General features: G+C 35.3%; 1 protein-coding gene across 2 annotated transcripts in view; it reads left to right on the forward strand.

Annotated features, from left to right (window-relative positions):
• SEMA3A (semaphorin 3A) overlaps positions 1-13811 on the forward strand; it is a 534862-nt gene that overhangs the window by 472763 nt on the left and 48288 nt on the right. For both annotated transcript variants that reach the window (XM_005550353.5, XM_005550356.5), the window contains one exon: positions 13083-13225. In XM_005550353.5, the coding sequence (XP_005550410.2) occupies positions 13083-13225 (143 nt within the window). The remainder of the gene's footprint in view (positions 1-13082; positions 13226-13811) is intronic.

The raw sequence follows: 13811 nt of genomic DNA on the forward strand, positions 1-13811 counted from the left end.
ACATTTCTTAATAATGAAGCAGAAGTAATCAACCATGGGATAACAATAAGGATAGCTATTTCACAATAGTATGTTGTTCTAAGCCTGGGTGTATCAGCTCTATTATCTTTATAATGTCTCCAAATGCTCACTTTATGAGTAAGAACTCAAGACAGAGATGTTAACTTGCTCATGATCACACAGTAACTAAGTGGTGTAGCTAAACTGGATACTGTGACAGCTTCTTAACACTGCCACCATCTCCATGAAGGCGGTTTATAAACCATAAGCCAATTATGTAAGTATATATAATAGTGTTTGTTTGAGTTCAAGTAAACAAGTATCCTAAAGTGTAATATATTGTTAGGAACTAGAGAGGATTCAAAGATGAATGGCAAACTCTAACTAAAAACAAACAAACAAACAAACAAACAAACAAACAAACAAAAACTTAGTGAAATAGAAATGGAAACCCAGATTTGTATTGCTCTAAAGAATAAACTAGTGCTGGTTGGCAGGTAACTCATCGAAAATCAGACAAAATACTGTATTATAAAAATGCAGAAGAGAAATTTCCACCTGACAAATTTAGAGAAAGGACTTGTGAAATATATTTGAAAGTAGTCTTGAAAAATTGTCATGATTCTTGGTAAAGCAATTTTCATAAATAAAGTAATTTAAGAATAAAAGTTTTGGGAATCCCAAGTGGTAGGGTAGGCGGATACAAGGAAATTCAACTGGAAGTGAGCCTAGAATTATGTAATTTTTAGCCTAGAATTTGTATTTTGGGGCTAGGTAGCAGAGACATTGCATGTCTTTTAAAGGCATCTGAATTTGCTTAGCCAATGAAAAACCATTAAAAAACTGTGTATATTTAGAGATATACCTTGTAAATATTGTAAAATATTGATTTGGAAGAAAATTATTTAAAGCAATGGTCCATTTTTTTGTAGGCACACACCCATAATTTTGCTCGCAGTTTCTTTTTTTAACTTTTATTTTAGGTTTGGGGGTACGTGTGAAGGTTTGCTTTTTAGATAAACTTATGTCACAGGGGTTTGTTGTACAGATTATTTCATCACTCAGGTATTGAGCCTAGTAGCCCATAGTTATTTTTTTCTGCTCCTCTCCCTTTTCCCACTCTCCACCCTCAAGTAGAGTCCAGTGTCTGTTGTTACCTTCTTTGTGTTCAGAAGTGGTTATCATTTAGCTGCCTCTTACAAGTGAGAACATGCAGGTATTTGGTTTTCTATTCCTGTTTTAGTTTGCTAAGGATAAGAGTCTCTGGCTTCATCCATGTTCCTACAAAAGACATGATCTCATTTTTTTATGGCTGCATAGTATTCCATGGTGTACATGTACTAATTACATTTTTTAAATTCAATCTATCATTGATGGGCAATCTATCTATCATTAGGTTGATTCCATGTCTTTGCTATTGTGAACAGTGCTACAAAAAACATTCATGTGCACGTGTCTTTATGGTACAATGATTTATATTCCTCTTGATAAATACCTAGTAATGGGTTTGCTGGGTTGCATGGTAGTTCAAAGCATGGGACTCGTTCGAGAGGTCACATCAATCCTTTAAGAGAGAGATGGGAAGACTTTAAATAGAAAAAAAGTAAATAAGAGAAAAATATTCTAAAAATTATTAGTGGAGAATTGGTAGTAATTGCCAATTAAATAGATATGGGAGTTGAAACTGAAAAGATGAAAGTGGAAAACATTTTCTCCTCAAAGGCAGGGTTGAATAAGAGATACAAGGTACTTAATTTGATTTAAGGTACAGAGTCAAGGTCACTCCACACCACAGTGATGTTCGTGATGACTTTATCTATTTATGCTTGTAAGTCCAATATCCCAAAGCCTTTTACTTCTTCTTCAGTCATTTGCCTTTATGAGGAAAACTATAAACCATTTCTTTTGGTTATGTCCATTTAGTTCAAATAGCCTTATTTTGTAGTGGTAGATGGTAGCAAGCTTTCCTACTATTCTCTTGATTAATGATTAAAAAGTATGTTAAAATAGTAAATCAAATAACCAAATAGTGTAGAAGTACCTGCAACTTAGAGACATGTTGCAAATTACATAGGTGCAAACACTCCGTGTAGCTTGAAGCAGTAGAAGGAACTCGGCTCTTGTTATGCCCTGGCTCTGCCAGTTACTAGTTTGTACCTGGAACATTCACTGGGTCTTAATCCCAGGATTTCTTTCTGGGGTATGCGTGGATTAGATAATGCAGATAGTACAGAAGGAAAGGGTGCAATAAATAGTACCTATTATTTTCACTTGCCTTCTGTGTTTATCTTTCATTCTAATCAGCCCTTCCCTCTCTCCTGATGTGACTCATCTTGAACTTTTCTTGGGGTTAAACTATCCCAAGGGCTATTCACAGTTTCCCAGCCAGCTAGCATCAGAAGTTTTTCCAGGCCTGTTCCTTGGCAGCCAGAGGTTTTTCTATTCCACAGCCAAAAATGATATATCTACTCTGCTTAGGCTGTTAGCTAAGAATGTGAGATGACCTTATGTTGCATTCCCTGCATTCTTAATGCACTGAAAGTTCCCATTCATGGTCTATTGATTCTTTGGGGCTTTTGTTTTCTGTATGTTGTGGCATAGCTGAAAAGGGAAGAAAGCAGTCACTGTGGCTGCCATCCTGGTGTGCTGGCAGTCATCTGGTGATAATTATTCCCCATTACCAATTTCCCAGCTAGTTTCTTTGTAAATATTTTGAAGTTTGAGGCTGTGATATTGGAAATATTAATATAACGTTATAATTTACATAATTTATCATTAGTCTTTGTTATTTTAGCTGTCTTTAGCAGGTTTTTAGAATCCTTATCAGCTATCAACTTGCTTCCACTGGTAATCTAAGGTTACGTTACCATTATTCATTTATTTATTTATATTTATGTATTTAAAGACTGAGTCTCACTTTGTCACCCAGGCTGGAGTGCAGTGGATGGCAGCATCTCGGCTCACTGCAACTTCCACCTCCTGAGTTCAAGAGATTCTCCTTCCTCAGCTTCCCAAGTAACTGGGTCCACAGGCACCCACCACCATGCCCAGCTTCTTTTTGTGTTTTAGTAGAGACAGGGTTTCACCATATTGGCCAGGCTGGTCTTGAACTCCTCACCTCAAGTGATCTGCCTGCCTCGGCCTCCCAAAGTGCTGGGATTACAGGCATGAGCCACCGCACCTGATCTTATGTTACCATTAACTTTTAAACATATATTTTATACAATATTTCACAAAGTTTTAAAAACTATGTTATAAAATAATAACAGCTAGCAATTTTCAAGACCAGTAATATGCTTGGCATTGGCAGATAGATAGATGCGTATGTATTCCCTAATTAATTCTCCCAACATTCCTCAAAGATATATACTTTCTGATAGTCAAGTAACTGAGGCTAGTTGATATTTTTTTCTTTTTTCTTTTATTGTGGGGGGGCGGTGGGGCATGGGAGAACAGAGTCTCCTCTGTTGCCCAGGATGGAGTGCAGTGGTGCGATCTCAGGACACTGCAACCTCCACCTCCAGGGTACAAGCAATTCTCGTGCCTCAGCCTCCCGAGTAGCTGGGATTATAGGTGTGTGCCACCATACCCGTCTAATTTTTTTTTTTTTTTTTTTTGTATTTTTAGTAGAGACGAGGTTTCATCATGTTGGCCAGGCTGGTCTCAATCTCCTGGCCTCAAGTGATTCACCCGCCTCGGCCTCCCCATGGTGCTGGGATTACAGGAGTCAGCCACCGTGCCCGGCCAAGTTGATATTTTTGAAGTAATAAATCTAGTGACTGGGAGACGCCTAATTTCTGCCCATTTTCTCTGAATCCTTTCACAAAGCAGTTTTTATATAAGTACAGTGAAGGAAAAACTTGCTTCTTTTTATGTTGCTTTCTGAAAGAGTTTTCCATTGTCACTGGGATCTCCTTTAAAGTGTGAAGAAAAGAATGTGTATGTATATTTCTGTGGAATATCTACATTTTAAAGCCTTGTTTTTTCCTTTCAAAGAGGGTGTTACTATTGATTCAGAGAGAGAGGGGGGATTTCTGTCATTTTTCTGCAGTGGGGTTATGTTCCTCCTTCCCTGCTCTGCAACCTCTGACATGTTTTACAAGAGGATTGGCTGAGTGGTTCATGGTGTGAAATTAACTAGGCCTTGCAGCACTTGTGCGAGAGAGTTTATAATTATTAATTCCACCCTTTTTACAAATGAAATTTATATGATTTGTGTCCTAGAAAACCAATACATATCCCAACTTTTAAATTTACAGATACTCCAAATGCCTTACTTAATCATTCTGTACATTTGATTCATTCTCAGAAAAAATATTTTTGTTCTTGTCCTTTTGGGGGCTTGTTGGTGGAAGGGATAGGTCCAGCCAAATGCTGGTCAAAATGTTGCTGTACTAGACATTCAGTCTGATTCTAATGCTGAGAGCAGCAAAATGCATTCATTATTTAAATAAGCTCAAGCTGCCAAATGAATCATAAGTGCAGCGCGTGTCCTGTGCCAAGGTGTCATTTTCATTAAGTGTAAGATTGCACCTGAAGGACAGTTTAATTTGCAGCTGCTAAAAATATTTCAACAGAGTGGTACTGTTACAAGTGGCAGGTGGTGCCCAAACGAATTTTGCAAGAAATGCCATCTGTGGGATGAGGTATGGAAGAATGTCAAGGGGGTGGTAAAGGAGATAAAGGGGAAAGAGAGAAAAGTGGTGTTATTTACTCAGCGTTTATTGCTGTTATCATGACTAAAGTTTCCATGCTTCACATGATAGCATTGGCCCAAGATTAGTAAATGTGATTGTTTGTTCAGCTTCCACTATGTGCTGAGGACATTGCAAAATTGCCCTAGTATCTGTAAATACAAAGTTTATTCCCCAAAGGCATACCATTTAAGCTATGCAAATGCAAGAATCCTTTCCAATTCTATTTACCTTTCATAGTGTTTACATTGCAGCTTTTATGGCAGTGAGATTAATGCACTTTGATCTTGCTAAAATGGATATTGCCCCTTTCTCTTGATGTTCAGATTTTAATATACATTCACAATGACTTTCTCCTTCACAAAGCAATAAATCTTTTCAAATTAATTTCAAAACTATTTTGTTACACTACTGTTAGATGGCATTTTGTGAACAGAGTAGATGGCATTTTCATGTGGAAAGACATCCAGGGTCCCTGTATACATTATTAAAGATCTGTATTTGTGTCAATTAGTTTCAGCGGCCACATTGAAATCAACAATTTGTAACTGCAGGCTGAAAATAGGTATTCTTTACTTTAATGGGCTACAGGACACAGGTTTAAAAAGAAAATTATTAGATTTGAGTTTTTCATTTCTGCTTGCATTTAATGGGAGTGACTGGACGTAGAATAGCTTCCTTTGTGAATATCACAAACTTTCTTAGGTTACCAAGGGGAATTAATAAAGTAGGTCAATCTGAATAGATATTGGTAAACCTTTTCCGTAGGGAGTTTTTGATGACAAGGCAAGTTATTGAATTTCTTGTGGTTTCACAGGACAATGGGAATCTCTGATCTCCAACATATGCATTGTTCTTAGCTACATAAAATGGAGAGACATGTTTTCTATTATTTTAATCCTATTGACAAAATCTAATTTTGAAGAATTGCAAATAGAAAATTTTAATGCATTAATTATCTATTGCAAAGAAAAGAACAGCTTCTAGGTTAAAAGAACATTCATAAAATTTCAAAAAAGCATTTTGAAAACCTGCCATTGTATAATATCTTGCAGAAATAGTAGCAAATTTAAAGAAGCATGTGTAAGCATTTCTTTAACTGACATCCTAAACATTTTCAAGTCTATGGTAAGCTCAACTCATCCAAAAAACTTGTAAACCTTGCCAAAAAACAAGAAAATGTAATTCCTTCTTTCAAAGGAACCTACCATTTTAGTTTAGGAGATTCATTTATGTATTAATTCATTCATTAAGTCATTTGGGAACTATGCAGTTTCAGGATTTATGCTTAGCAAGAAAGAAAAAGAAAAAAATAGGGATATTAGTTTACAAGAAGATGGATGGAGGGAAACAAGTGATTAAGATAGAGTTTTGTAGATTCTAATTGTGGAATACGCACCAGATGCCAGGGAAAGGTTTGTGTGTTAAAAGGCAATAGACCATACAATGTGGTTTGGAGATGGTAAGGCTGGAGGCAGGGAAAACAGAGTGAATGTGACTGCCAGGAGAGAAAAGATAAGGGCCTACATGTGGATAGTTGCAGTGGGAAAGATTAAAAATAAGCTTACTGGAAAACATTGTTATATATAGAAGCTGAAGGCGAGAGAGGAAGAAATATAGGACAAATGCCTGTCATAAGACAAGTATGAAAATGCCGATATTATAAAGAGAATTAAATGTTATAAAATAAGTAGAAGCAAAGATTCTTTCCATGTCACATGAACAACAAGTTTATTAAGATAGTAGATAAGGTGTTGTACAATGATAAACAGTTTAATTAAAGGATTCATAATGAGAGTCTGTGGTCAGTTCTGGTGGAAAGATACATCAAGGTTAGTTAATGCATGTTAGGAACAGTATGAAAATGTAACTGACAAGGTTTCCCATTTCCCTATCATGCTAAAAGACTTGGGAGCCAAAATCGTGACCCACCTCAAGTATATATATTGATCCACGTGGTAGATACTTTTAGCCTTTGTCCTGACAGAATAACATCAGTACATCAGTTTTGTCTTTTTTGTTTATATGTCTTAAATTATGTTAATTTCTCAAATCTATGAAACCTGAAATCTGTTCTGGAAAATGTATTATATAAATGCATTCATATTTGTTTTTATATACTGTATGGGGGGCTTAGAGGAAATAGATAATGCAGGCAGAAGACCAGTTACATTATTCCAAAATATTACTGTAAAATAATGAGGACACAAATTATACTGGCAATATTAAGATTATAAAACAAGAAAAGGAAATGAAAACCATAGGAATACTTTTGGTATTAAATTTAGAGCACTGAAAAAGAAGTCCTGCAAGAGATGGAAATTTTTAAGGTAAAATAACGTTTTATTTATATGCCTGATGATGAGATTAACCAAAATGAAACAGGTAGGAACAGAAGCAGTTTCAAGAGGAAAGTTTATAAGTAAGAAACTTATATACTTAAGAAATTACTTAAGACATTTCTCATAAAATTAAAAAATAAGTATGATAAATTAAAGTTGCAGTGAGGTATCTAGATAGAAATTTTTATGCAGAATTTTGAAATGCAGCATTAGGTCTAAAAAAAAAAATAGGAAAGTTGACAGAGCTTGAACTTGAAGCTGCAGAAGTATATAAGTTCTCAAAGAGAAATAAGCAAATATAAGATCATTAACAGCTGGGCACAGTGGCTCACGCCTGTAATCCAGCACTTTGGGAAGCCGAGATGGGTGGATCACCTGAGGTCAGGAGTTCAAGACCAGCCTGATCAACATGGTGAAATCCTATCTCTACTAAAAATACAGAAATCAACTGGGTGTGGTGGCGTCGCCTGTAATCTCAGCTACTTGGGAGGCTGAGGCAGGAGAATAACTTGAACCCGGGTGGTAGAGGTTGCAGTGTACTGAGATCATGCCAATGCACTCCAGCCTGGGCAACAGAGTGAGACTCCGTCTAAAAAAAGAAAAAAAAGAAAAAAAGAAAGAGAGAGAGAGTGAGAGAAAGAAAGAAAGAAGAAAGAAAGATCATTAACAATATTGAAATAGTGAAAGAAACACTAGGTGATGACTTCATTTATAGAAGTAAAAGAAAATAAAGGGCACTTAAAGAAAAATTTAAGAAGTATATATAGAAATTTAGAAAAAGGGAAAGAGAAGTCATGAATGAAATAGTGAAGTTTATATAGCTTACAATTCAGGTCCTGGGTCAGAAAAGCCACAAGAAGCCAGAAAAAGCAATGGAAATATTAGAAACACGTGAAATTTTATTGTGCCAATGTCTGAAGACAACTAAAACAGGATAAGTATACAAATCTATTTTTTTTTATAGTTCCTGTTGATTATCAATACAATAGCAGTGAAGGATGCAAAATGGCAGAATATATATATATATACCCATTGAAGAAGTCCTCCGGTTTAAAGAATGAATGCAAGGAATCATGAGACTCAACAGCATACAGTGACTGTGGGAGTTTATTTTCAGGATAAAGAAATTTTTAAATGCGTATTTGTATTTAAGGATTGTCATTAAAAAGGGAAAGAATAAAAAATCTAAGGAAGAAATATATCTCCTTCCTTCCTTTCTGCAACTCCCCACTTGTGAGAATGCTTTCTACTTTTCCTCACCTTTCTCAAGGTCTTAGGTTGTCTTGTTTCTTGTTTGTTTGTTTGTTTGTTTTTCTTTTTACTCTGTACACTCCTAATCACTCCACTGGCTCACTTTCAAATAACTTCAACTCTAGTCCACATTTCCTTCCTAAGCTTTTTTATTCATGACCTCTGGGTCTTCACAAGGCTCTCACTCTAAAGACACACTAAACAGAATTCATCTTCCTTCCATCTGTGAAATCTTCCCTTGCTCACATGCTCTCTATCTTAGTAACTCCTCTACAAGCAATTATTCAAATCAGAAGTTTCTTTTTTGTGACTGCTCTCACTATTTCTTACATTCGACATATTATCAATGAGCATAATTCATCAATTGTATTTTCAATTGATCCCTGCATGTCTCCTTTCTCTATCCTCACTATCCCATCCACATCCAGGTCACTGTCCTTTCTCATTTGTGTTTCTATGACAGCCACCAAACTGGTCTTCCTCCCTTCATTTTGGCCTCACTGGAATTGTTTTGTTTTTGTTGTTTTTTGTTTGTTTGTTTAGTTTTTCTCTGCAGCAGCCAGAGTGATCCTCTGAAAATATACTCCTGACAATGTCATTACTAGGTCTAGAACACTTCAGTGGCTTTGTCCAGAGCCAGTAGGACAGATATATTCCTGAACATGACTTCCTGCATATTCTTGTCTCTGCTTAACTTTCTGTCATCATTTCTGACCACCTCCCATTTTCTTGACTACTCTCTGTGTGTACAACTTTCTCCATTGTTTTTGTGATTTTGCAAATGCATTCCTTCACCTGAGATGTTTCTGGTTATTCTTCAGATATTGAAGTATATGTCATATCTTCTGACTAAGACTTATGCAAATTATTTCTGGTATATTCCTTCAATGCCCTATCTCCCACGGCCTTTTTTTCTAAGCTCTTATTTTTGTTCTTTCTGTGCAGTTTAACAATTGTTCAGTTTAATTACCAGAATTCCCTTGAAGATAATAACTACAATCTAGACAAAAAACATTTTACCTTAATATACCCTAATCTTCCACAATCCAGAGTATAGAGTAGGTATGTTACACTTATTTTATAAATGAAAATATAAATGGTAAGTGATTGCATGAAGAATAAAGTTATTTGTTCAAAAGTTTGTAGAATATTGGATTCAGAGCACATAGTGAGAGACTTTAGACTTAAAAATAAGAAAAGATCATTCTTCCCTGAAAGAAGAGAAATTAGGAGGTGAAGGAAGGAAAAGGACAGAATTACTACTAAATGGCTTTGGTCCTATCAGTACAGCAGGCAACAACACCATCTTTAGAGAGCAAATTAAAGATGTATATTTGTCGATTTGAGGAAGAGCAGGTGCTTTAAAATAGTTGTTGATAATAAATCTATAGTGATCTTAGAAGAAAATAAAACAATTTCTTAGCAACACTAGGGTTCTTGTTTAGGAAAAATAGCTTCAATTTATAGCAGATATATTTACTATGCGTACATGGGTTTTTAAACCCTTGCTTAAGTGTAAGGACAAAGGGGAAAAAACTGGGGATTTATATAGCTGCTACAGTGGAGATTCCAGCAGCCAAGAAATCCTAGATAATAGGATAGTTGGAATGACTGATTTTAAGGTTCGGATTGAATAAAGAGGTGATTCATCAGTGAGGGGATGAATACACTTAGAGAATAAGAGAGAGGGCTAAGACGACAAAACATAACAAGAAAGGGGAAGGCAATGTTTGTGGGACTGAAGAAGTAGAAAATGTGTGGTGAGCAGAGGTTTTGACCAAAAAGCAGATTTTCTAAATGTGAAACATTAGAAGAATGGCTCCTTTTAAATTGTTGGAAGAGATCAGCTAAAATCAAGGCCTATTATATTTGGAAATGGGAATGACTGTTTTTCAAGTCTGAGATATAACCTAAATTTCTTGAACACAAGTTATGTTAAATTGACAGTGTTTTTCTTGGATAGTCTCATTTTCTGTGTTAATGAATTTGGTTTTCATTTTCTGTGTGTACTTCTATTTTTTGGCTGTACCTGACACTGGATAAGATTGTTAATTCACCTGCAAAACTCCCCACATCTGTAGTTATCATATGTTAAAGAAGAGACTAAGATTGAAGGTCCTTTCAGCAATGAATATTCTTGGTAATTTGCTTGAGTTAGTTCCCACTAGAGTCCAGATTTGTAAGATAATAATTATCCTCACATATTTTAGAGAGGTCAGTGCAGTGCTCAATAACATCTTCACTCATGCCCAAACATCAAGAGAACATAAGAATCTGCACATGTAAAATATTGTTTTCTTTGTTGTCATTTTCGTGCTTTTAACATTGCTTTTGTTAGACTGTGACGTTCTGAGAACAAGGATTATATATTATGGATTATCTTTTCTACATGGCGTCTTGCACATACTTGTGATCTAACAACAGGCAACTGAATTTAGTTACTCAGAGTTCTTTAAGTTATTCAAGTGTTTGTATGAACAACTACACTATTTTGGAGGTAATAGTAGACTAACTTCTCCCTCCATTGTTCCAGTGTTAAAGCAGAAGAATGTATGATTGTTTTCATTTTTATTCTGCAGTTGGATTATAATATCCTCAAACTTATCATGTGATGGAGGCTTCCTTTCAGTATCATCATAATAATATTAATATAGTGTATTTGTTAACATTTTACAAATTTGTTTCACATGTCTTAGGCTTAAAATATGTGTCTTTATGTTAACTATTTATGACAGACAAGGTGAATAGATCCCAGTTTGAAGTAACTCGATTTGAAATAAACATAATATGAAAATTATGCATCTGAGCTCAGAGAGGGAAGAGTCTTGTTAAAGGACACAGAAGCTGCAAGTGACTAAATTAAATCACTGCACAAACAGGTTTGTGTTACATATGTGCTCACATACAAACACACACACACATTTCTGGAGCCTAACTTTACCAATGTGATTGTAATTCTTTAGTTTGTGACAGTAATTCCTAACATGTCACATTAATTATTCTGCTCACCATCCATTATGAGAAAATATACTCCTCATTATACATGCATATTTACATATATAATAGATATGTATGCATATGAACAAGTAGGAATTTTTGAACAAAAGAAAGCTTTGAACAGTTATCCAGGTTAAAGTAATATATTATTGTATGGATCTTTAAAAAATATCTGGTGCTAAGCAATTCTACTTTAAAATTATTATTCTCCTACTCTTGTTCACTGGCACACTGAGCTTTAAATATGAACAGGCAATATTTCATATGTTTCACGTTATTTCCAGAATCTGTACAATTTGCCTAAAAAGGATAGTAAAGTTTGGCCTTGTGAAATATAGTTGAATGCATGGTCCCAGAGAAAATATTAAAAGGTTACAAGCATAGGACACATGATAATGATGATTATTCACAGGTGTAAAGATCAGGACTAAATAACTTGGATTATATGTGGATAAAGCTAGTTTCAAGTTCTGATCTCTTCCTGGTCTCTTAAGAATGGTGCTGACCTGTACGTGTATATTTCATTGTTACCTGGATAAAATAATACACTAAGGAATAAATGTAGATTATTGTAAGAATATAAATGTCTGCAGTATCCTAAGTGCCTTCAGTGAGGTACCCTTAGGTTCATAGCACATAGTTTCTTAAGGCTATGAAACTATTACATATTTTATATAGTTTGTGAGACACAGGCATATCAACCCAAGAACATTCAAAAGTGCTCTTTTAAGTGGAGCTCTAAATGTCCCTGATATATATTCTGCATAACCTAGGCAGTCCCCTCCCCTCACCATTTTTCTTTTCTTTTCTTGTTGCACAGATATTCATGACTGCCTATCATGTTTTAAGCTTTAGGTTCACCGCATCAAAAAAAAATACAACAAATCCCTATTTTCATGGAACGTATATTTCATTGGGGTGGCGGGGGAGACAGACATAAGCAAAGGAAGATTAGATAGACAAATGGATAGATTAATCAATAAAAACTTTGGGAGATGTATCATATCAGACAATAAATCCAATTAAGATATTGGAGAGTTTGGAGAAGGAGTGATAGAGCAGAGGTTCATTCTGGCTGTTGTGTGGAGACAAGGGTTGGTAAGGTAGAAACTGAGAAACTAGTTAGGAATCTACTTTAGCAATTCATATTGGCAGTAGTTTCCTGAGGGAAAGTGGTATTGAAGAATGTGGAAAGAAATGGAGATAAATAGGGATATGCTGATAGATAGAATGTTGGGTATGAGAGAAAGGGAGAACTCAAGGGTGACCGGGATTTTTTCCTGTGTATCCAGTGGAATGACACTGCCATTTACAGGAAAGGGGAATGACAGGAGAGGATTTGTTTTATTTTATATAGATTTCACTTTTCCCTTCCCACTCAGTCTTTGCTGAAAACTGAAATAGACCTATTAGTATTTTGATTTAAATTCTTATGCTTAAAAGAAAGAATAACAATGGTGACAGCAATAAGTAATATTTGATAGTACTTATAGTTTGCAAAATATTTTAATATCCAGTGATGGATCTGCAATGTATGATCACTCTAAAGATTTCTTTCTGCACCTACTCCTAACCTTCAGAACAAAATACAAAAATTTTTCTAGAGATATAAGGTATTTTATAAGATACTTTATAATGCATAAAAAACAGTTAATATGTACCTACAAAATGGAAAAAGGAAAGATACGTTTCTTGAAATATATCAATTAAGAGTTAAGAAAAAGTAAAAATGGACCATAAAGAATGGTATTATTTATTAAGCTGTGAATTAACATATATGCTATAATTTGTCTCTCAGATCCAAGGTTCATTAGTGCCCACCTCATCCCAGAGAGTGACAATCCTGAAGATGACAAAGTATACTTTTTCTTCCGTGAAAATGCAATAGATGGAGAACACTCTGGAAAAGCTACTCACGCTAGAATAGGTCAGATATGCAAGGTGAGGTAAAGAAAAAAAAAATGAGAAGGATGTCATTTTCCCATAACGACTTTGCTTTTTAAAATTTTCTACCTGTGTGCACATGCAATAAAATTTTGGCTACAGTTTGACTGATATAACAAATAAATGGTAAATAATGATTGAATATTATAGTTGGTTATGAGTAACTCTACACAGTCAAATATGCAGGTAGAGGTTGTGAGGTAACTGGCATTGTTTCATAATTACATTACATAATATCTGTTTGAAATTCTAGAGTAATAAAATGATTTTATTTTACCTGGGAGAAGATAATTTATGTTTTTTCAGTCCTAGCACAGTTTTCGATGCCTTGTAAGTTTGTTAGTTTTTGTTTTGTTTTGAGACAGAGTCTTGCTCTGTCCCCTAGGCTGGAGTGCAGTGGTACAATCTCAGCTCACTGCAAACTCCGCCTCCCTGGTTCAAGTGATTCTCCCACCTCAGCCTCCCAAGTAGCTGGGATTATAGGCACCTGCTATCACACCTAGCTAAGTTTTGTATTTTTAGTAGAGGTGGGGTTTCACCATGTTGGCCAGGCTGGTCTTGAACTCCTGATCTCAGATGATCC

Source organism: Macaca fascicularis, chromosome 3, assembly GCF_037993035.2.
Source record: "Macaca fascicularis isolate 582-1 chromosome 3, T2T-MFA8v1.1".
Taxonomy (NCBI): Eukaryota; Metazoa; Chordata; class Mammalia; order Primates; family Cercopithecidae; genus Macaca; species Macaca fascicularis.